At 39.8% G+C, this 26,302-nt stretch overlaps 1 protein-coding gene across 1 annotated transcript in view; it reads right to left on the bottom strand.

Annotated features, from left to right (window-relative positions):
- LOC140105529 (uncharacterized) overlaps positions 1–26,302 on the bottom strand; it is an 89,711-nt gene that overhangs the window by 30,532 nt on the left and 32,877 nt on the right. The window contains exon 12 of the mRNA XM_072129481.1: positions 9,516–9,579. Within this exon, the coding sequence (XP_071985582.1) occupies positions 9,516–9,579 (64 nt within the window). The remainder of the gene's footprint in view (positions 1–9,515; positions 9,580–26,302) is intronic.

Raw genomic sequence — 26,302 nt, 5'->3', positions numbered from 1 at the left:
AAAAGTTTTTCCAGGTTGAACCAAATCAAAAGACAAGGGGATGCTGTCTGCATCTGGAGAAAACAAGGTTTAATGACCAGAGGCTACACGGGACGAGATATGTAAATCTGTGGAATAGCCGAGCTCATGAGCAGAGCACAGCAGGGAGAGGAGAGAGCTTCACACAGAGCAGAGGACAGCAGAGAGCACAGGAGAAGAGCACAGCAGAGAGCTTCTCACAGAGCAGAGGACAGCAGAAAGCACAGGAGAAGAGAGAGCTTCAAACAGAGCAGATGACAGCAGGGACCACAGGAGCAGAGCACAGCAGAGAGCTTCTCACAGAGAAGAGAGCACAGCAGAGACTGCAGAGAGCTTCACACAGAGCAGAGAGCTCAGGAGCAAAGCACAGCAGGGAGAGAGCTTCACATAGAGCAGAGAGCACAACAGAGACTGTATATAGACATCACTATATAGAGAAGAGACATTTTGGAGGATCTAGATAACGGGGTCGAGATCTTAAGGGATCTAGTGGTTCAAAAAGTTTAGCAGTGAGGGACCCAATGCCCAAGTTTGGATATTAAGGAAGGTGAGGATGACTACTCAATATAGACACTATATATAGACACTATATTGAGTAGAACTTTTCCCCTAATACATCATAAATCATTTTCCTGAGCATTTTCTTCCACAAACAGCACAACCGGATGAGGCGAAACCCCCTGCTCAGATGTCGGTCTTCAGCAATGGAGGGTGAGAATCTGCTAATGTAAGCAGAGGTGTAGTCCTGATGATGATCATTACTATAAACGTCTGGCTCCGGTGGAGGATGGCACGGTGTTGGACCCCAGGACACCTCTAGGCCCGCTCATCCCCCGGCCATCTTTTCCTTGTTAACAGCTCTTTGCTGAGCCGAGATTTCATATAGAAACCTGGAGCGTATTAGGAGGCGGCTGGATGAGAGCTCGGAGGGAGATAAATCCTGCTGGGATCTTTGATCTGGGAGTTAATATCCTCTCTGATTTGTGTGATTCTTTGCACTGACGAGGATTTATGTCTTGCACATTCTCCTCCTTGTGATGGTTACAGAGGAGTCATTATCAGTTTGCATCAAACACAAGTTAAAAACATAAAGCGAATGAGAAGTTTATAAATGTCGCAATTGTCAGCGCCAGCCATCGGGCCACAATAAGAACAGTCCAGCAGGGGGCGCTGTATAAGAGCAGCCTCCCCCCACATCAAGCTGCCAGTGCTCTCCTCCCAGACGTGGCCCTAAAACAAAGCAAGAAATACGTAGAAGGCTGGATAGAAGAGCCACCAGGACTATGCCCCGATCTGATAAGCACTCACCAGGGTAAACCATGTGTGGGAAATACCAGATCTTATACTACATCGCATGAAAGGGAGGCAATAGAAAAGACACAAGAGAGCAGGGAAGAGAGGAGAGAACATGAGAAAGAGCACAGAGGAGAGAGGAGAAAGCAGAAGAAAGAGGAGAAAGCAAAAGAGAGAGAGATAGAAAAACATGAGAGAGAAAGCAGAAGAAAGGGAAAACATGAGAGAGCAGAGGAGAAAGCAAATGAGAGAGTGGGAGAACACGAGAGAGAGAGCAGGAGAAAGCAAATGAGAGAGTGGGAGAACACGAGAGAAGAAAAATGAGAGAGTGGGAGAACACGAGAGAGAGAGCAGGAGAAAGCAAATGAGAGAGTGGGAGAACACAAGAGAGAGAGCAGGAGAAAGCAAATGAGAGAGTGGGAGAACACGAAAGAGAGAGAACACAAGAGAGAACAGAAGAAAGAGGGAAACATGAGAGAGAGCAGAGGAGAAAGCAAATGACAGAGCCGGAGAAACATGAGGGAAAGGAGAAGATAGAGAAGAAAGCAAACAGGAGAGAGCAGAAGTAAGAGTAGGAAGTAAAAGATAGAGCATAAGAGTGGGAAGAGAGCAAATGAGAGAGCAGGAGAACACAAGATAGAGTAGAAGAGAGTAAATAGCAAATAAGAGAAAGATAGCGGGAAAACACGAGAGAGAATAGAAGAGAGAGCAAATAAGAGAGCATTAGAGAAGAGCAAACGAGAGAGAGGGAGAACACGAGAGAGTGCATAAGAAAGAGAAGAGAGCAAACGAAAGAGTAGAAGAAACAGGAGCAAGAGAAACATATGAGAAGAGAGAAGAGAAAGCAAACAAGAGAGTGGAGCAACACGAGAGAGAAAGCAGAACAAACGAGAAGAAAGCGGGGAACACTAGAGCACAGTAGAGAGGAGAAAGCAAATGAGAGAGCTGGAGGAACAATGTGGAAGAGCAGACGAGAGAAGAGAAACGCAAATGAGAGAGCGGGAGAACACAAGAGCGCAGAAGAGAGTAGAAAGCACATGAGAGAGCGGGGGAGAAGAGAGTGGTGAAAGCAAACAAGAGAGCACAAGCAAGACAAGAGAGGAGTGAGCAAATAAAATGGGGAGAACATGAGAGAGAGCACAGAAGGGGGAAAAGAAAATGAGAGAGCAGGGGAAACATAAGGGAAAGCAGTAAAGTGGAGAGAGCAATCGAGAGAGTGGGAGAAACATATGAGAGAGAGCAGCAGAGAGGAGAAAGAAAACAATAGAGTGGGAGAAACACGAGGGAGAGTAGAAGAAAGCAGAGAAAGCAGACGAGAGACAGCGGGGAGTGTGCAATAAACTGGGGAGAAGAATACATCAGGAGCTGCCATTCCTACCTGAGAACATTTACACAACTCACAGGCCCTCATTTATTAAAGCATTTGCTATATTACCCCCTAACCAGTGCTCACAAGCAGATGCGGGGGCAGTGAGCCCAGGCTTACAGGAACAGGGGCGTAACTATAGTGGTAGCCGCCATAGCAGTTTCTATGGGGCCCGCAGTGTTGGGGGGCCGCGTAATCTGCCCTGACAAACTAAAGAATGGAGGATGTGCACCATACATTGAGGCACATTTACTAAGAACAGTGCAGCGTGTACTAGGTGCAGTGTCCTAAGTAGTGTTCAGGGGGTGCAAGATTCAGGCATTCTGGCGCACGTTCTCCATGAATCTGGCGTCCCCTGCACCGCACCACTTGTTTTTTGTTGCACTTTTAACATTGGGCGTGCTATACATTTCTGTCGGACTTTGCAAGATAAATGTGTCTTATGGTCCGACTGAGCACCGGAGCGCCCCCTTCAGTGCAGAAATTTTTGTTGCAAGATGAACAGTGCAGCTGCGCCACAAAAGGGTCACGTGCGACACAAATGTGGCGTGGACACTTCTTAAATACCTGTGCAAGCAGTTTACACCTAAAGGACGGAAAACTGGCGCAGGGACCTTAGTAAATGTCCCCCAGTATGCTGCACATTGTACAGTATAATATGTATATAAGAGGGCACATCTTCACTGGACACGGCTGAGCCAGAAATGTCAGGGGAGGAGACAGCAGGACTAGGGATCCCCTGTACGCCCCTGTACATCAAGACTCATTTTCGTTTTTACTGATGAGTGTTGTGAAACCCTGGATGCTCCCGATGGGTGGAGTAGTGTATGGCCACCATGTCCCAACAATGCTGCAACGGCAGGAAGGAGGTGGCGGAGTGTTTTGGGTCGGAATCATGGGGAGAGAGCTGCTAGGCCCCTTTAGGGTTCCTGAAGGTGTGAAAATGACAAAGTATATAGGGGGACATTATTCATAGGGGGTCTCAGGTTCGCCTATTTTTGCGCCTGGTTTGTTCTATTTTTTTGGGCTTGTGATCTATGATGGATCTAGTTCTGCCTTAGTAAATGCACTTTGGAATTGTCGCGTGTCAGATTCATTAGCGTCTAATTTTGCGCCAAATTTGTCTCTAATTTTTACCCTTCAAAGTAGATCTCATTTGAGACTAATAATGGAACAAGATTCAAAAAAGGTGACAGGACGTTCAGGGATTCGTTTTTACACAAAACAGTCTCATTGTGATGCAAATGCAGGGACTAAAAGTTACAGATATTTTAAAAAATAAATAAAAAAAATTCTTGCTTAAATGAGTCTTTGCCTTTTTTATTATAATGTACAGTAAATGGAGACTGATAATATTCTCAGATGTGTACAAAGACAATAATCACTCGCAGAGATGATCCTACAGAAAATGATGAAGTCGTTACTGGTGATTCTTCATTTGGCAAACGAAAACCTTTGTTTTTAGTAATGAAAAGGGAAGTTTTTTGAAGTGCAGCTGCTCAGAGTAGGAGCATTTCTGCGCCTTTTTTTGCGCAAATTTGTGATAGATCCCGTGCAAACATCTGTATTTCAGCCTCTCACTATGTCAGATAAGGCGCAGGCACTCAAAACCACTAAGTGCCGGACTTTGCTGGGAGTGATGGATATAAGATGATGGGAGTGATGGGTATAAGATGATGGGAGTGAAGGCTATATGATGATGGGAGTGATGGATATAATAAGATGATGGGAGTGATGGGTATAGGATGATGGGAGTGATGGGTATAATATGATGGGGGTGATGGGTATAAGATGATGGGAGTGATGGGTATAAGCTTAGTTCTGTGTTGAGTGATGAATGTGCTGACATTGCGGTTTCAGTATAATGGAGGATTCTCCGGAGCAGCAGCAGAGTAAACATCCCTGATCCACAATATCCATCTCCAAATGTCAGGCAGGCTCCAGGGTCCGGACACAAGGTTGGCGCGTGTGCTGGCGGCTCCCAGGACGCAGCCTAGTATAGTGCGACGCTCTGCACTGTTTACATCTTATTACAGCTGCTATTAAGTCTCTGAAATGACTCCATTATTGAGTGCAGCGCAGAGCACAGCCGCCTTCCACTGTCCCTCCCCTGGGGATCTTCCAAAACCAGAGTGCCCCCCCTTCCCTGGGGTGAGGTGAGGACCTGCGCTTGTTTTACGTGTTATCAGACGGACTCATCCAGCGACATCCTCCGCAGGGAAAGCAACTCAATTCATGTTCTAAAGAGAACAAACAGCAGAAGAGACGAGCGCGATGACCCCACTGAGGCCTGTGCCGACCTCTGACCCTGTAATGTGAACGCGGATAAGATTAATGCACTGACCAGAATCCTGTACAATCTCATCTCAGACACAGGAACACAACCAGCTCCATCACTGCATGACATCACAGGAGACGCCCGATACTCTGCACATGACATCACAGGAGACGCCCGATACTCTGCACATGACATCACAGGAGACGCCTCATACTCTGCACATTACATCACAGGAGACGCCCGATACTCTGCGCATGACATCACAGGAGACGCCCGATACTCTGCACATGACATCACAGGAGACGCCCGATACTCTGCGCATGACATCACAGGAGACGCCCGATACTCTGCACATGACATCACAGGAGACGCCTCATACTCTGCACATGACATCACAGGAGACGCCTCATACTCTGCACATGACATCACAGGAGACGCCCGATACTCTGCGCATGACATCACAGGAGACGCCAGATACTCTGCACATGACATCACAGGAGACGCCCGATACTCTGCACATGACATCACAGGAGACGCCAGATACTCTGCGCATGACATCACAGGAGACGCCCGATACTCTGCACATGACATCACAGGAGACGCCAGATACTCTGCGCATGACATCACAGGAGACGCCCGATACTCTGCACATGACATCACAGGAGACGCCCGATACTCTGCACATGACATCACAGGAGACGCCAGATACTCTGCACATGACATCACAGGAGACGCCAGATACTCTGCGCATGACATCACAGGAGACGCCAGATACTCTGCGCATGACATCACAGGAGACGCCTGATACTCTGCGCATGACATCACAGGAGACGCCAGATACTCTGCACATGACATCACAGGAGACGCCCGATACTCTGCACATGACATCACAGGAGACGCCAGATACTCTGCACATGACATCACAGGAGACGCCCGATACTCTGCACATGACATCACAGGAGACGCCAGATACTCTGCACATGACATCACAGGAGACGCCAGATACTCTGCACATGACATCACAGGAGACGCCCGATACTCTGCGCATGACATCACAGGAGACGCCAGATACTCTGCGCATGACATCACAGGAGACGCCCGATACTCTGCACATGACATCACAGGAGACGCCCGATACTCTGCGCATGACATCACAGGAGACGCCCGATACTCTGCGCATGACATCACAGGAGACGCCGATACTCTGCACATGACATCACAGGAGACGCCAGATACTCTGCACATGACATCACAGGAGACGCCCGATACTCTGCACATGACATCACAGGAGACGCCCGATACTCTGCGCATGACATCACAGGAGAGAGTAGCGCTACAATAAAAGGTACATCTTTTTGATAATTATGTTGTAGTTCGTAGTATCATAGTTTGTACTGTTGAAAAAAGACACTAGTTCAAAAAGGGAAGGGGTTGGATGAGGAAGGAATTTAGGGGAAACATCTAGACCCTTCTTGAAGCTCTCTGCTGTCCCTGCTGTGACCAGAGCCTGAGGCAGGCTATTCCACAGATTGACCGTTCTCATAGTAAAAAGCTCCATCGCCTTTGGTGATTAAACCTTGTTTTCTCCAGACAGAGACAGTGCCCCCTCGTCTTTCAACCATATTTTTTGTATGGACCATTCATATATTTATATAAATGAATCATGTCCCCTCGTAGTCGTCTCTTTTCCAGACTAAATAAATCAAGTTGTTTTAATCTTTCCTCATAACTGAGACCCTCCATTCCCTTATCAGTTTTGTGGCTCTATGTTGAACCCTCTCCAGCTCCAGGGTTTCCTTTTTTATGCACCGGTGCCCAGAACTGGACAGCATATTCCAGGTGAGGCCGAACCAGTGCCTTGTATAGTGGTAATATTACATCCCTATCACAAGAGCCCAGATCACTGCTGATACATGACAAGATCCTACTGGCTTTAGAGGCAGCTGATTGACATTGCGCTGTTATTTAATCTATGATCTACTAGTCACCCAGGTCCTTCTCTACAACGAAAGAAAACAGAGCTAGCGTGGAGCGCTAATAGTAATATTACCCAAAAGTTAAAATATACCAATTTTTAAGCCATAAGTTTAAATCATAAAGATAATTTATTAAACATACAAGTAAAAAATACCTATAAACATGGTCCAAATGAGGCGTTTTGGGTCTCAGACCCTTTATCAAATTCAGGACACAAAAAGCAATTGTTGCTTTTTGTGACCCGCCCATATTCTGCAGATGGCATCACAAAACCTGCTTGATACTCTGCATATGACCTCATAGGACCCGCCGATATTCCACAGATGACAACACAGTCTACAGATGACATCACAAAACCTGCCTGATATTCTGCACATGACCTCACAGGAGACGCCCAATACTCTGCAGATGACATCACAGGAGACGCCCAATACTCTGCAGATGACATCACAGGACCCCCTTATCCTCTGTGGATCACAGTAGATGGCATGGCGGTGAGTCATGGTGGCCCGTAATCATATGATATAAGCACAATACCACCAGCTATGCCGAATAAACAGATATCATAACAACAACAACTACTGCCAGGTACCCCCCCCCCCCCCATGTGATGAGTCAGATTCATGTGAATGGGAGCGGAAAGAATGGAAAGGTTTCTACAGAGTGAAGCTACTCGTCTATAGAGCTTACACTCTAACTTTCAACGACATTTAGTTCTCTCCGAGCAGCAGGACAGGGGTCTCCACTCCCCCGGGACCATGAGCTCAGGATGAGGGCCTGAGTAGTGAATTAATGGCTTTCTTCCTTCTGAGCTGAGAAGCCGAGGGGTTAAGTACGGCTGATTACTCATTTCCTGGAATTTTCACCAGGAGCCTGAGGAGCAGCAGGTGAATCCGTGTTACCCCTGACCCTCCCCCATCTGACCAGATGTGTATCCCGGAGAATTAACTCCTGCGCACATTGATGGGACCGCGGCTCAGAAGAAATCTCAACAAAATTCCGCACTCATTGGAGAACTGGAGCATAGAAAATAATAAACAGAGGTCTGCCATGACCCGAGGACTGGGACACCGTGACGATGAGGTCACATGACATGGAGTACATGTATATTCAGAGTCACATGACATGGAGTATGTGTATATCCCGGGGTCACATGACATGGAGTATGTGTATATCTTGGGGTCACATGACATGGAGTATGTGTATATCTTGGGGTCACATGACATGGAGTATGTGTATATCCCGGGGTCACATGACATGGAGTATGTGTATATCCCGGGGTCACATGACATGGAGTATGTGTATATCCCGGGGTCACATGACATGGAGTATGTGTATATCTTGGGTCACATGACATGGAGTATGTGTATATCTTGGGGTCACATGACATGGAGTATGTGTATATCCTGGGCTCACATGACATGGAGTATGTGTATATCCCGGGGTCACATGACATGGAGTATTCTTGGGGGTCACATCATGACATAGAGTATATGTATATCCCGGGGTCACATGACATGGAGTCTGTGTATATCTTGAGGGTCAATGACATGGAGTATGTGTATATCTTGGGGTCACATGACATGGAGTATGTGTATACCTTGAGGGTCACGTGACATGGAGTATGTGTATATCTTGGGGTCACATGACATGGAGTATGTGTATATCCTGGGGTCACATGACATGGAGTATGTGTATACCTTGAGGGTCACATGACATGGAGTATGTGTATACCTTGAGGGTCACATGACATGGAGTATGTGTATATCTTGGGGTCACATGACATGGAGTATGTGTATATCTTGGGGTCACATGACATGGAGTATGTGTATATCTTGGGGTCACATGACATGGAGTATGTGTATATCCCGTGGTCACATGACATGGAGTATGTGTATATCCCGGGGTCACATGACATGGAGTATGTGTATATCCCGGGGTCACATGACATGGAGTATGTGTATATCCCGGGGTCACATGACATGGAGTATGTGTATATCCCGGGGTCCCATGACATGGAGTATGTGTATATCCCGGGGTCCCATGACATGGAGTATGTGTATATCCCGGGGTCACATGACATGGAGTATGTGTATATCTTGGGGTCACATGACATGGAGTATGTGTATATCTTGGGGGTCACATGACATGGAGTATGTGGATACACTGAAATCACATGACATGGAGTATGTGGATATACCGTGTCACATTGCCATGACTGCACTTGTGATCACATGACTGTGGCTATATTGACCTGGTCTCCCCTACCATTGCACAGCGTGTACAGTCAGGGCAGTATTCCCCTGAGCAGACGTGGAGGAGCGGTATTTCACCCATCACTTGTCGTTTTCGGCTCACAGAGTTTATTTTGGTTCCAGTTTCACAGCTGAAGCCGTCGCTTTGATACCTGACAGCAGAGCAATTTGGAAACTTGATGGGATCCCCAGAGCTTTCCCACTGCCGACTATTATTCCAATAAGGAGGGGGCGGGGGGTTGGATAATGATCCGGCAGAGATTGACACCTGTCACTACACTGGGGGTCAGGTGCCTCACTGTAGACCATCACACAAATACAAGGTTACCTGAGTGCAAATGCTGGCGGGGCCGAGGCTCCAGGATATCTATACCCTGCGTCCTGGAGGAGACCTAAGGGGGAAAATCATAGAAAAGGATTGTTACGAACAAAAGACAGATCACCTACATATCACATCTCACCTATAGATTATCATCAGTCTATCATATATATATAATTACACCTATATATTATATTACACCACATATACATATATCATATGGGGGGTAGATGGAGACACGAGGTGAGGTCACAATCTATATGGGGGGTAGATGGAGACACGAGGTGAGGTCACAATCTATATGGAGGGTAGATGGAGACACGAGGTGAGGTCACAATCTATATGGAAGGTAGATGGAGACACGAGGTGAGGTCACAATCTATATGGAGGGGAGATGGAGACATGAGGTGAGGTCACAATCTATATGGAGGGTAGATGGATACACGAGGTGAGGTCACAATCTATATGGGGGGTAGATGGAGACATGAGGTGAGGTCACAGTCTATATGGAGGGTAGATGGAGACATGAGGTGAGGTCACAATCTATATGGGGAGTAGATGGAGACACGAGGTGAGGACACAATCTGTATGGAGGGTAGATGGAGACATGAGGTGAGGTCACAGTCTATATGGAGGGTAGATGGAGACATGAGGTGAGGTCACAATCTATATGGGGAGTAGATGGAGACACGAGGTGAGGACACAATCTGTATGGAGGGTAGATGGAGACACGAGGTGAGGTCACAATCTATATGGGGTGTAGATGGAGACACGAGGTGAGGTCACAATCTATATGGGGTGTAGATGGAGACATGAGGTGAGGACACAATCTATATGGGGGGTAGATGGAGACATGAGGTGAGGACACAATCTATATGGGGGGTAGATGGAGACATGAGGTGAGGACACAATCTATATGGGGGGTAGATGGAGACATGAGGTGAGGCCACAATCTATATGGGGGGGGGGGTAGATGGAGACATGAGGTGAGGTCACAGTCTATATGGAGGGTAGATGGAGACATGAGGTGAGGTCACAATCTATATTGGGGGGTAGATGGAGACATGAGGTGAGGACACAATCTATATGGGGGGTAGATGGAGACATGGGGTGAGGTCACAATCTATATTGGGGGGTAGATGGAGACACGAGGTGAGGACACAATCTATATGGGGGGTAGATGGAGACATGAGGTGAGGACACAATCTATATGGAGGGTAGATGGAGACATGAGGTGAGGACACAATCTATATGGGGAGTAGATGGAGACACGAGGTGAGGTCACAATCTATATGGGGGGTAGATGGACACAGGAGGTGAGGACACAATCTATATGGAGGGTAGATGGAGACATGAGGTGAGGTTACAATCTATATGGAGGGTAGATGGAGACATGAGGTGAGGACACAATCTATATGGAGGGTAGATGGAGACATGAGGTGAGGTTACAATCTATATGGAGGGTAGATGGAGACACGAGGTGAGGTCACAATCTATATGGAGGGTAGATGGAGACACGAGGTGAGGAAACAATCTATATGGAGGGTAGATGGAGACACAAGGTGAGGTCACAATCTATATGGAGGGTAGATGGAGACACGAGGTGAGGTCACAATCTATATGGGGGTAGATGGAGACAGGAGGTGAGGTCACAATCTATATGGAGGGTAGATGGAGACACGAGGTGAGGTCACAATCTATATGGAGGGTAGATGGAGACATGAGGTGAGGTTACAATCTATATGGAGGGTAGATGGAGACATGAGGTGAGGTCACAATCTATATGGAGGGTAGATGGAGACACGAGGTGAGGAAACAATCTATATGGAGGGTAGATGGAGACACAAGGTGAGGTCACAATCTATATGGAGGGTAGATGGAGACACGAGGTGAGGTCACAATCTATATGGGGGTAGATGGAGACAGGAGGTGAGGTCACAATCTATATGGGGGGTAGATGGAGACATGAGGTGAGGACACAATCTATATGGGGTGTAGATGGAGACATGAGGTGAGGACACAATCTATATGGGGGGTAGATGGAGACATGAGGTGAGGACACAATCTATATGGGGGGTAGATGGAGACATGAGGTGAGGACACAATCTATATGGGGGGTAGATGGAGACATGAGGTGAGGACACAATCTATATGGGGGGTAGATGGAGACATGAGGTGAGGCCACAATCTATATGGGGGGGGGGGGGTAGATGGAGACATGAGGTGAGGTCACAGTCTATATGGAGGGTAGATGGAGACAGGAGGTGAGGTCACAATCTATATTGGGGGGTAGATGGATACAGGAGGTGAGGTCACAATCTATATGGGGGGTAGATGGAGACATGAGGTGAGGACACAATCTATATGGGGGGTAGATGGAGACATGAGGTGAGGTCACAATCTATATTGGGGGGTAGATGGAGACATGAGGTGAGGCCACAATCTATATGGAGGGTAGATGGAGACACGAGGTGAGGTCACAATTTATATGGGGGGGGGGGGAGATGGAGACACGAGGTCAGGAGAATACCTCAAAGTTTGGGATGTGTTGGGGTAATTAGGTCCATAGTGTGGTGTGATTTACATTATTTACACAACTTTATCTCCTTAGATATTGTACTTTTTACATCATACACATATAACATATATAGTATATTACAGTATATAACAGCCTATTATTATTACAATTATGCACATATAAATTATATACTATATCCCATTATTTTATATACACATTTTAAATACATATATATATACACATTATATAGACCTTAAACACCCGCAGATTATATATTCTTTTTACATTAAATATATTCTAAACCGTTAGATTATATCCATGTACATTAGAGAGGCATTGTAAATGTGTATATTATATTCCTGTAGATTATATAAATTATAAATTTATCAAATAAAGGAAAATTGCAGCAGTGAGAATCCAGGGAAACATTCCATGTATTTCTGCCGGAGCGTTGTGTAGTGTTTCTGGAGAATGTGCAGCCGTGCAGTGACCCCCCCCCCCCCCCCGTTATATAGGAGCTGCTTAGTATGTAATAATAATCTGCATTTCTATAGCACCATCATATTCCACAGCACTGTACAGATACAAACAAAACAATAACATAGTGAAATGGAACAAGAGCTAAAAATCTATGGGATAACTGTTCATATACATTGTGTACATATACGATTCTATAGCTACACAGATTTATGATATATTTCATACATATGATGGAGCTACATATTACATCTATATATTATATAATCACAGGCTTGTTGTATCCCAACAATATTCTTAGTTTACATTTAGGGGCAGATTTATCTTTGTTTGATGCAGGTTTCTTGGTTGTATTTTAGTAACTTTTTGGGCGCATTGGGGTATTTGTGCAATTTTTGGTGACTTTTTGCAGCACTAGGCTGGTGGTCTCTGTGTAGCAGTTTCCTGGTTTACGCCAAGTTTGTCTTTGTATTTCTCCTGCTGCCGGATGCTTGCGACCAATTTCACATTGCTTTGCACCTGAAAGGGCGCATAAACGCGCCAGTCCTGACCCCGTGTAGGAAAGACCATGGTAGGAGTTGTGCAATAATTTCTGCTTAAAAAGTCCCAAAAAGTTCCTGTATTTGACAAAGGTCAGACAACAAAAACAAATGAGGTCCGGAAAAAAAGACTCACTAGAGCCCAGGGAAGGGGGAAAAAGATAAATACACGCAGTCCCCGGGTTACGTACAATATAAAGTCCATAGGTTTGTTCTTAAGTTGAATTTGTAAGTCGAAACTGTATATTTATAATCATAGTTCCAGACAAAATTTTATTTTTCCCCAGTGACAATTGGAGTTTAAATTGTTTTTGCTGTAATTGGACCAAGGATTATCAATAGATGTTCATTACAGACACATTACAGGTCATTATTGTAGTCTGGGACTCTAATGCATCCAGAGAGCTTCACCAAAAATCACAGTGTGCAGAGGGGGTCGTCTGTAAGTCGGGTGTCCTTAAGTAGGGGACCGCCTGTTATCCCCCTTATATTTACTGCAGATATATATGTGATATGAGACTGCATAGCTCCATGTTTGTGTGGGTTTCCTCCGGTTTCTGGTAGGATGATTAGATTGTGAGCCCCATTGGGGACAGGGACTGATCTGACATGCTTTGTGCAGCGCTGCATCATATGTATGCGCTATATAAATAAAGAATTATTATTATGCATTATAGATAACATTTTATATCCAATCATATAAATTCCTGTCCATAATAAACTTAATTCTTAAAATTACAAATTATACCCTATACATGCTATACATATCATGCCTCTATACATGCTATACATATCATGCCTCTATACATGCTATACATATCATGCCTCTATACATGCTATACATATCATGCCTCTATACATGCTATACATATCATGCCTCTATACATGCTATACATATCATGCCTCTATACATGCTATACATATCATGCCTCTATACATGCTATACATATCATGCCTCTATACATGCTATACATATCATGCCTCTATACATGCTATACATATCATGCCTCTATACATGCTATACATATCATGCCTCTATACATGCTATACATATCATGCCTCTATACATGCTATACATATCATGCCTCTATACATGCTATACATATCATGCCTCTATACATGCTATACATATCATGCCTCTATACATGCTATACATATCATGCCTCTATACATGCTATACATATCATGCCTCTATACATGCTATACATATCATGCCTCTATACATGCTATCCATATCATGCCTCTATACATTATATCCATATCATGCATCTATACATTATATCCATATCATGCCTCTATACATGCTATCCATATCATGCCTCTATACATGCTATCCATATCATGCCTCTATACATTCTATCCATATCATGCATCTATACATTCTATCCATATCATGCCTCTATACATTCTATCCATATCATGCATCTATACATTATATCCATATCATGCATCTATACATTCTATACATATCATGCATCTATACATTATATCCATATCATGCATCTATACATTCTATACATATCATGCATCTATACATTCTATACATATCATGCATCTATACATTATATCCATATCATGCATCTATACATTATATCCATATCATGCCTCTATACACTCTATCCATATCATGCCTCTATACACTCTATCCATATCATGCATCTATACATTCTATCCATATCATGCCTCTATACATTCTATCCATATCATGCCTCTATACATTCTATCCATATCATGCCTCTATACAATTATATCCATATCATGCCTCTATACATTCTATCCATATCATGCCTCTATACATTCTATACATATCATGCCTCTATACATGATATACATATCATGCCTCTATACATGCTATCCATATCATGCATCTATACATTATATCCATATCATGCATCTATACATTATATCCATATCATGCATCTATACATTATATCCATATCATGCATCTATACATTCTATACATATCATGCCTCTATACACTCTATCCATATCATGCCTCTATACATTCTATCCATATCCTGCCTCTATACACTCTATCCATATCATGCCTCTATACATTCTATACATAAAATGCCTCTATACATTATATCCATATCATGCCTCTATACAATTCCATATCATGCCTCTATACAATTATATCCATATCATGCCTCTATACAATTATATCCATATCATGCATCTATACATTATATCCATATCATGCATCTATACATTATATCCATATCATGCATCTATACATTCTATACATATCATGCATCTATACATTCTATACATATCATGCATCTATACATTCTATACATATCATGCATCTATACATTATATCCATATCATGCATCTATACATTATATCCATATCATGCATCTATACATTCTATACATATCATGCCTCTATGCATGCTATACATATCATGCCTCTATACACTCTATCCATATCATGCCTCTATACACTCTATCCATATCATGCCTCTATACACTCTATCCATATCATGCCTCTATACACTCTATCCATATCATGCCTCTATACACTCTATCCATATCATGCCTCTATACACTCTATCCATATCATGCATCTATACATTCTATACATATCATGCCTCTATACATTCTATCCATATCATGCCTCTATACAATTATATCCATATCATGCCTCTATACATTCTATCCATATCATGCCTCTATACATTCTATACATATCATGCCTCTATACATGATATACATATCATGCCTCTATACATGATATACATATCATGCCTCTATACATGCTATCCATATCATGCATCTATACATTATATCCATATCATGCATCTATACATTATATCCATATCATGCATCTATACATTCTATACATATCATGCATCTATACATTCTATACATATCATGCATCTATACATTCTATACATATCATGCCTCTATACATGCTATACATATCATGCCTCTATACACTCTATCCATATCCTGCCTCTATACATTCTATACATATCATGCCTCTATACATTATATCCATATCATGCCTCTATACAATTATATCCATATCATGCCTCTATACAATTATATCCATATCATGCCTCTATACATTCTATCCATATCATGCCTCTATACATTCTATACATATCATGCCTCTATACATGATATCCATATCATGCCTCTATACATGATATACATATCATGCCTCTATACATGCTATCCATATCATGCCTCTATACATTATATCCATATCATGCCTCTATACATTCTATCCATATCATGCCTCTATACATTCTATACATATCATGCCTCTATACATGATATACATATCATGCCTCTATACATGATATACATATCATGCCTCTATACATGCTATCCATATCATGCCTCTATACATTATATCCATATCATGCATCTATACATTATATCCATATCATGCATCTATACATTATATCCATATCATGCATCTATACATTCTATACATTCTATACATATCATGCCTCTATACATGCTATACATATCATGCCTCTATACACTCTATCCATATCATGCCTCTATACATTCTATACATATCATGCCTCTATACATGATATACTCTATGTGCTCTATACATTACATCTATATTATGCCTCTACGCATTATCTACATGTCAAACCGTATACATCAAATATTATAAATATTTACATATAGTGCATATAATAACTCTATACATTATATTAGTATTAATCCTCCACATTGTATAATGCATACAGGTAATATTTATAAAATGTAAAGGGATATCCTATGTATATCATGTATAGGAGTATAATATTATATAATGCATATGGATATGATATGTATATAACATATAGAGGTATAATATGTATTTTAAGAATAGATTTATAAGATAAATTATGTAAAGGATATGATATGTATATTATGCATACAGGCATATATAGTATATAATATGTAGTGGTAATATATAGTGGTATACTTTGGATATAATGCAAAGGACTATAATATTTTATGCTATATGATATGTGTATAATATATAGATGCATAATATGTATATAACGTATAGAGATAAGATGTATAGCTATATAATATATACAGATTTTATATAAATATATATATATATATATATATATATATATATATATATGTACACATATATAAATATATATTAATATCAAACATATAATGTAAAGCTGTATGATATTATTATAGAGGTAAAATTTATATAATGTATAGAAATGTATTTATTATAATGCATAGTGGTATAATATCATATATTGTATAAGGATATAATTTGTATATAATGTATAGAGGTTTATTATGCATACAATGTGTAGAGGCATTATATTTTTATAATGTATAGAGGTATGATATGAATATATAAATATATATATATATATATGTTTAGGGTATAATATGTATATAAGGAATAGAGAAATAATATGTTTATAATATATATATAGGTGTATAATATGTACATGATATATACACATAATATGTATATTCATATCACATAGCTTTACATTATATATTTTATGCATATTTACCTATATCATATCTGTATACATTATATGATAGTATATCCCTATAAATTCTATACATATTACTTCTATACTTTATATACTAGTTATACATCTATATATTATGTACATATTATACCTATATACATATTATAACCTCATACATTAAAAACATACATTTATACACAATATACATATTATACCTGTATACATTATATAATATCATAGCTCTATTATATACATACTTACCCCTATATACATAACACTATAACTATATTTGTTTATTTACATATTTCTATAAGTTTAGTCAAATATTATACTGCCACACACAATATACCATAGTAATATGTATGTAATGTTTAGTGGAATAATATGTATATAATGTATAAAGGTAAAATATAAAATATTTTTGTATAGGAGACCAATATATATATATAATGTATAGAGATATGGTATGTATATAATGTATTAATAAATAATATGCATATCATGTATAAAGATATATTATACAGATAATGTATAGAAAAATATGCATATAATGTATGATGTGTATATGGGTATAATATGTGTATAATGTACAGAGGAATAAAAAGTATATATAAGCATAGAGATATAATATGTATATAATGTAAAGGGATATAAAGGGTAACAATATAAGAACAGATAATAGTATATATAATAGTGATATAATAATACTGATACCTGTACATTTATAATAATACTGATACCAGTACAGATATTATATATCAGTACTGGTATCAGTATTATTATATATCAGTACAGGTATCAGTATTATTATATATCTGTACTGGTATCAGTATTATTATATATCAGTACAGGTATCAGTATTATTATATCTGTACTGGTATCAGTATTATTATATATCTGTACTGGTATCGGTATTATTATATATCTGTACTGGTATCAGTATTATTATATATCTGTACTGGGATCAGTATTATTATATATCTGTACTGGTATCAGTATTATTATATATCTGTACTGGTATCAGTATTATTATATATCTGTACTGGTATCGGTATTATTATATATCTGTACTGGTATCAGTATTATTATATATCTATACTGGGATCAGTATTATTATATATCTGTACTGGGATCAGTATTATTATATATCTGTACTGGGATCAGTATTATTATATATCTGTACTGGTATCAGTATTATTATATATCTGTACTGGTATCAGTATTATTATATATCTGTACTGGGATCAGTATTATTATATATCAGTACTGGTGTCAGTATTATTATATATCTGTACTGGGATCAGTATTATTATATATCAGTACTGGTGTCAGTATTATTATATATCTGTACTGGTATCAGTATTATTATATATCTGTACTGGTGTCAGTATTATTATATATCTGTACTGGTAGCAGTATTATTATATATCAGTACAGGTATCAGTATTATTATATATCTGTACTGGTATCAGTATTATTATATATCTGTACTGGGATCAGTATTATTATATATCTGTACTGGTAGCAGTATTATTATATATCAGTACAGGTATCAGTATTATTATATATCAGTACTGGTGTCAGTATTATTATATATCTGTACTGGGATCAGTATTATTATATCTGTACTGGTATCGGTATTATTATATATCTGTACTGGTATCGGTATTATTATATATCTGTACTGGTATCAGTATTATTATATATCTGTACTGGGATCAATATTATATTAGTACTGGTATCAGTATTATTATATATCTGTACTGGTATCAGTGTTATTATATCCGTACTGCTATCAGTATTATTATATATCTGTACTGGGATCAGTATTATTATATATCTGTACTGGTATCAGTATTATTATATATCAGTACTGGTGTCAGTATTATTATATATCTGTACTGGGATCAGTATTATTATATCTGTACTGGTATCGGTATTATTATATATCTGTACTGGTATCGGTATTATTATATATCTGTACTGGGATCAATATTATATTAGTACTGGTATCAGTATTATTATATATCTGTACTGGTATCAGTGTTATTATATCCGTACTGCTATCAGTATTATTATATATCCGTATTGGTGTCAGTATTATTATATATCAGATATATAATAATACTGATACCAGTACAGATATATAATAATACTGATACCTGTACTGATATATAATAATACTGATACCAGTACAGATATATAATAATACTGATACCAGTACAGATATATAATAATACTGCTACCAGTACTAATATATAATAATACTGATACCCGTACAGATATCTAATAATACTGATACCTGTACTGATATATAATAATACTGATACCAGTACAGATATATAATAATACTGATCCCAGTACAGATATATAATAATACTGATCCCAGTACAGATATATAATAATACTGATACCAGTACAGATATATAATAATACTGACACCAGTACAGATATATAATAATACTGCTACCAGTACTAATATATAATAATACTGATACCCGTACAGATATCTAATAATACTGATACCAGTACAGATATATAATAATACTGATACCAGTACTGATATAATAATACTGATCCCAGTACAGATATATAATAATACTGATCCCAGTACAGATATATAATAATACTGATCCCAGTACAGATATATAATAATACTGATACCAGTACAGATATATAATAATACTGATACCAGTACAGATATATAATAATACTGATACCAGTACAGATATCTAATAATACTGATACCAGTACAGATATCTAATAATACTGATACCAGTACAGATATATAATAATACTGATCCCAGTACAGATATATAATAATACTGATACCAGTACAGAGATCTAATAATACTGATACCAGTACAGATATATAATAATACTGACACCAGTACAGATATATAATAATACTGATACCAGTACAGATATATAATAATACTGCTACCAGTACTAATATATAATAATACTGATACCCGTACAGATATCTAATAATACTGATACCTGTACTGATATATAATAATACTGATACCTGTACTGATATATAATAATACTGATACCAGTACAGATATATAATAATACTGATCCCAGTACAGATATATAATAATACTGATCCCAGTACAGATATATAATAATACTGATACCAGTACAGATATATAATAATACTGACACCAGTACAGATATATAATAATACTGCTACCAGTACTAATATATAATAATACTGATACCCGTACAGATATCTAATAATACTGATACCAGTACAGATATATAATAATACTGATACCAGTACTGATATAATAATACTGATCCCAGTACAGATATATAATAATACTGATCCCAGTACAGATATATAATAATACTGATCCCAGTACAGATATATAATAATACTGATACCAGTACAGATATATAATAATACTGATACCAGTACAGATATATAATAATACTGATACCAGTACAGATATCTAATAATACTGATACCAGTACAGATATATAATAATACTGATCCCAGTACAGATATATAATAATACTGATCCCAGTACAGATATATAATAATACTGATCCCAGTACAGATATATAATAATACTGATCCCAGTACAGATATATAATAATACTGATCCCAGTACAGATATATAATAATACTGATACCAGTACAGAGATCTAATAATACTGATCCCAGTACAGATATATAATAATACTGATCCCAGTACAGATATATAATAATACTGATCCCAGTACAGATATATAATAACACTGATACCAGTACAGAGATCTAATAATACTGATCCCAGTACAGATATATAATAATACTGATACCAGTACAGAGATCTAATAATACTGATCCCAGTACAGATATATAATAATACTGATACCAGTACAGATATATAATAATACCGATACCAGTACAGATATATAATAATACTGATACCAGTACAGATATATAATAATACTGACACCAGTACAGATATATAATACTGATCCCAGTACAGATATATAATAATACTGATACCAGTACAGATATATAATAATACCGATACCAGTACAGATATATAATAATACTGATACCAGTACAGATATATAATAATACTGACACCAGTACAGATATATAATACTGATCCCAGTACAGATATATAATAATACTGATACCAGTACAGATATATAATAATACTGATACCAGTACAGATATATAATAATACTGATACCAGTACAGATATATAATAATACTGACACCAGTACAGATATATAATAATACTGATACCAGTACAGATATATAATAATACTGATACCAGTACAGATATCTAATAATACTGATACCAGTACAGATATATAATAATACCGATACCAGTACAGATATATAATAATACTGATACCAGTACAGATATATAATAATACTGACACCAGTACAGATATATAATAATACTGCTACCAGTACTAATATATAATAATACTGATACCCGTACAGATATCTAATAATACTGATACCAGTACAGATATATAATAATACTGATACCAGTACAGATATCTAATAATACTGATACCAGTACAGATATATAATAATACTGATACCAGTACAGATATATAATAATACTGATACCAGTACAGATATCTAATAATACTGATACCAGTACAGATATATAATAATACTGATCCCAGTACAGATATATAATAATACTGATACCAGTACAGATATATAATAATACTGATCCCAGTACAGATATATAATAATACTGATCCCAGTACAGATATATAATAATACTGATCCCAGTACAGATATATAATAATACTGATACCAGTACAGATATATAATAATACTGATCCCAGTACAGATATATAATAATACTGATCCCAGTACAGATATATAATAATACTGATCCCCGTACAGATATATAATAACACTGATACCAGTACGGATATATAATAATACTGATCCCAGTACAGATATATAATAACACTGATACCAGTACGGATATATAAGAAGACAGATAGCTGGTGGTGCTGGTATCATGCAGATAATGGTGCAGACATTACGTTTAGTGGCTCTCGGGTGACAGCGGCGGGTCCACCACTTCTCGCCTTTCATGCGGCGGTGGGAGATCTTGAAGCTTTTGAACTTTCATCTCAGCCCAAACAAGTCATCAGCGCTCGTCATTCATGGAGGGAAGATAAAAGTGATCGGAGAGGAGGGAGAGCCGAGCGCGGCGCAGCCACCACCTGCAGCCTCACAGCACGGCCTCAATCATCTCCTGTGCTGAACAAGGACCTCCCCAAGGTCCCTCTAATGAGAGGTCATCCCCCCAGACCCCTCTAATGAGAGGTCATATCTCTGGACCCCTCTAATGAGAGGTCATCTACCCGGACCCTCACATGGTAGACAACTGTAGACAGCATTGGTGCATGTGTCCCCACGCTCAGTGCTAATCCTTAGTGGCCACGACGTGGAAACCTATCACATAACATTCATGGCATCCTGCAGTGTAAAGAATGGAGGAAATCTATACAGAATATGGCTATATGGCAGCACTATGAGATAACTGCACTACATGGCAGCACTATGAGATAACTGCACTATACGGCAGCACTATGAGACAGCCTGCACTACATGGCAGCACTATAAGATAATTGCACTACATGGCAGCACTATAAGATAACTGCACTATATGGCAGCACTATGAAATAACTGCACTATACAGCAGCACTATGAGATAACTGCACTACATGGCAGCACTATGAGATAACTGCACTACATGGCAGCACTATGAGATAACTGCACTATATGGCAGCACTATGAGACAGCCTGCACTATATGGCAGCACTATGAGATAACTGCACTACATGGCAGCACTATGAAATAACTGCACTATACAGCAGCACTATGAGATAACTGCACTACATGGCAGCACTATGAGATAACTGCACTACATGGCAGCACTATGAGATAACTGCACTACATGGCAGCACTATGAAATAACTGCACTACATGGCAGCACTATGAGATAACTGCACTACATGGCAGCACTATGAGATAACTGCACTATATGGCAGCACTATGAGACAGCCTGCACTATATGGCAGCACTATGAAATAACTGCACTATACAGCAGCACTATGAGATAACCCTGCACTACATGGCAGCACTATAAGATAACTGCACTACATGGCAGCACTATAAGATAACTGCACTACATGGCAGCACTATGAGATAACTGCACTATACAGCAGCACTATGAGATAACCCTGCACTACATGGCAGCACTATGAAATAACTGCACTATACAGCAGCACTATGAGATAACTGCACTACATGGCAGCACTATGAGATAACTGCACTATATGGCAGCACTATGAGATAACTGCACTATATGGCAGCACTATGAGATAACTGCACTACATGGCAGCACTATGAGATAACTGCACTACATGGCAGCACTATGAGATAACTGCACTATATGGCAGCACTATGAGATAACTGCACTACATGGCAGCACTATGAGATAACTGCACTACATGGCAGCACTATGAGATAACTGCACTACATGGCAGCACTATGAGATAACTGCACTACATGGCAGCACTATGAGATAACTGCACTACATGGCAGCACTATGAGATAACTGCACTACATGGCAGCACTATGAGATAACTGCACTACATGGCAGCACTATGAGATAATCCTGCACTACATGGCAGCACTATGAAATAACTGCACTACATGGAAGCACTATGAGATAACTGCACTACATGGCAGCACTATGAGATAACTGCACTACATGGCAGCACTATGAGATAATCCTGCACTACATGGCAGCACTATGAGATAACTGCACTACATGGCAGCACTATGAGATAACTGCACTACATGGCAGCACTGTGAGATAACTGCACTACATGGCAGCACTATAAGATAACTGCACTACATGGCAGCACTATAAGATAACTGCACTACATGGCAGCACTATAAGACAGCCCAGTACTACATGTCAAAAGTTTCTCGCCAGATCTCACTAGTTATTCTCACTTACCGTATATACTCGAGTATAAGCCGACCCGAGTATAAGCCGAGGCCCCTAATTTTACCAAAAAAAAAAATGGGAAAATCTATTGACTCGAGTATAAGCCGGGGGTGGGAAATGCATTGGTCACAGCCTCCCCAGTATATAGCCTGCCAGCCCCTGCCCCAGTGTATATAGCCTGCCAGCCCCTGCCCCAGTGTATATAGCCTGATAGGCCCTACCCCAGAGTATATTACCCCCCCCCCCCACACACGCATGTGTCCCCACGCTCAGTGCTAATCGTTATTGGCCACGACGTGGAAACCTATCACATAACATTCATGGCATCCTGCAGTGTAAAGAATGGAGGAAATCTATACAGAATATGGCTACATGGCAGCACTATGAGATAACTGCACTACATGGCAGCACTATGAGATAACTGCACTACATGGCAGCACTATGAGATAATCCTGCACTACATGGCAGCACTATGAAATAACTGCACTACATGGAAGCACTATGAGATAACTGCACTACATGGCAGCACTATGAGATAACTGCACTACATGGCAGCACTATGAGATAATCCTGCACTACATGGCAGCACTATGAGATAACTGCACTACATGGCAGCACTATGAGATAACTGCACTACATGGCAGCACTGTGAGATAACTGCACTACATGGCAGCACTATAAGATAACTGCACTACATGGCAGCACTATAAGATAACTGCACTACATGGCAGCACTATAAGACAGCCCAGTACTACATGTCAAAAGTTTCTCGCCAGATCTCACTAGTTATTCTCACTTACCGTATATACTCGAGTATAAGCCGACCCGAGTATAAGCCGAGGCCCCTAATTTTACCAAAAAAAATGGGAAAATCTATTGACTCGAGTATAAGCCGGGGGTGGGAAATGCATTGGTCACAGCCTCCCCAGTATATAGCCTGCCAGCCCCTGCCCCAGTGTATATAGCCTGCCAGCCCCTGCCCCAGTGTATATAGCCTGATAGGCCCTACCCCAGAGTATATTACACCCCCCCCCCCCCACGCATGTGTCCCCACGCTCAGTGCTAATCCTTAGTGGCCACGACGTGGAAACCTATCACATAACATTCATGGCATCCTGCAGTGTAAAGAATGGAGGAAATCTATACAGAATATGGCTACATGGCAGCACTATGAGATAACTGCACTACATGGCAGCACTATGAGATAACTGCACTATACGGCAGCACTATGAGACAGCCTGCACTACATGGCAGCACTATAAGATAATTGCACTACATGGCAGCACTATGAGATAACTGCACTATATGGCAGCACTATGAAATAACTGCACTATACAGCAGCACTATGAGATAACTGCACTACATGGCAGCACTATGAGATAACTGCACTATACAGCAGCACTATAAGATAACTGCACTATATGGCAGCACTATGAGACAGCCTGCACTATATGGCAGCACTATGAGATAACTGCACTACATGGCAGCACTATGAAATAACTGCACTATACAGCAGCACTATGAGATAACCCTGCACTACATGGCAGCACTATAAGATAACTGCACTACATGGCAGCACTATGAGATAACTGCACTATACAGCAGCACTATGAGATAACCCTGCACTACATGGCAGCACTATAAGATAACTGCACTACATGGCAGCACTATGAGATAACCCTGCACTACATGGCAGCACTATGAAATAACTGCACTATACAGCAGCACTATGAGATAACTGCACTACATGGCAACACTATGAGATAACTGCACTATATGGCAGCACTATGAGA

The sequence above is a fragment of the Engystomops pustulosus genome, chromosome 11 (genome assembly GCF_040894005.1).
Source record: "Engystomops pustulosus chromosome 11, aEngPut4.maternal, whole genome shotgun sequence".
Lineage (NCBI taxonomy): Eukaryota > Metazoa > Chordata > Amphibia > Anura > Leptodactylidae > Engystomops > Engystomops pustulosus.
This window is presented reverse-complemented; position numbering and strand designations above follow the sequence as displayed.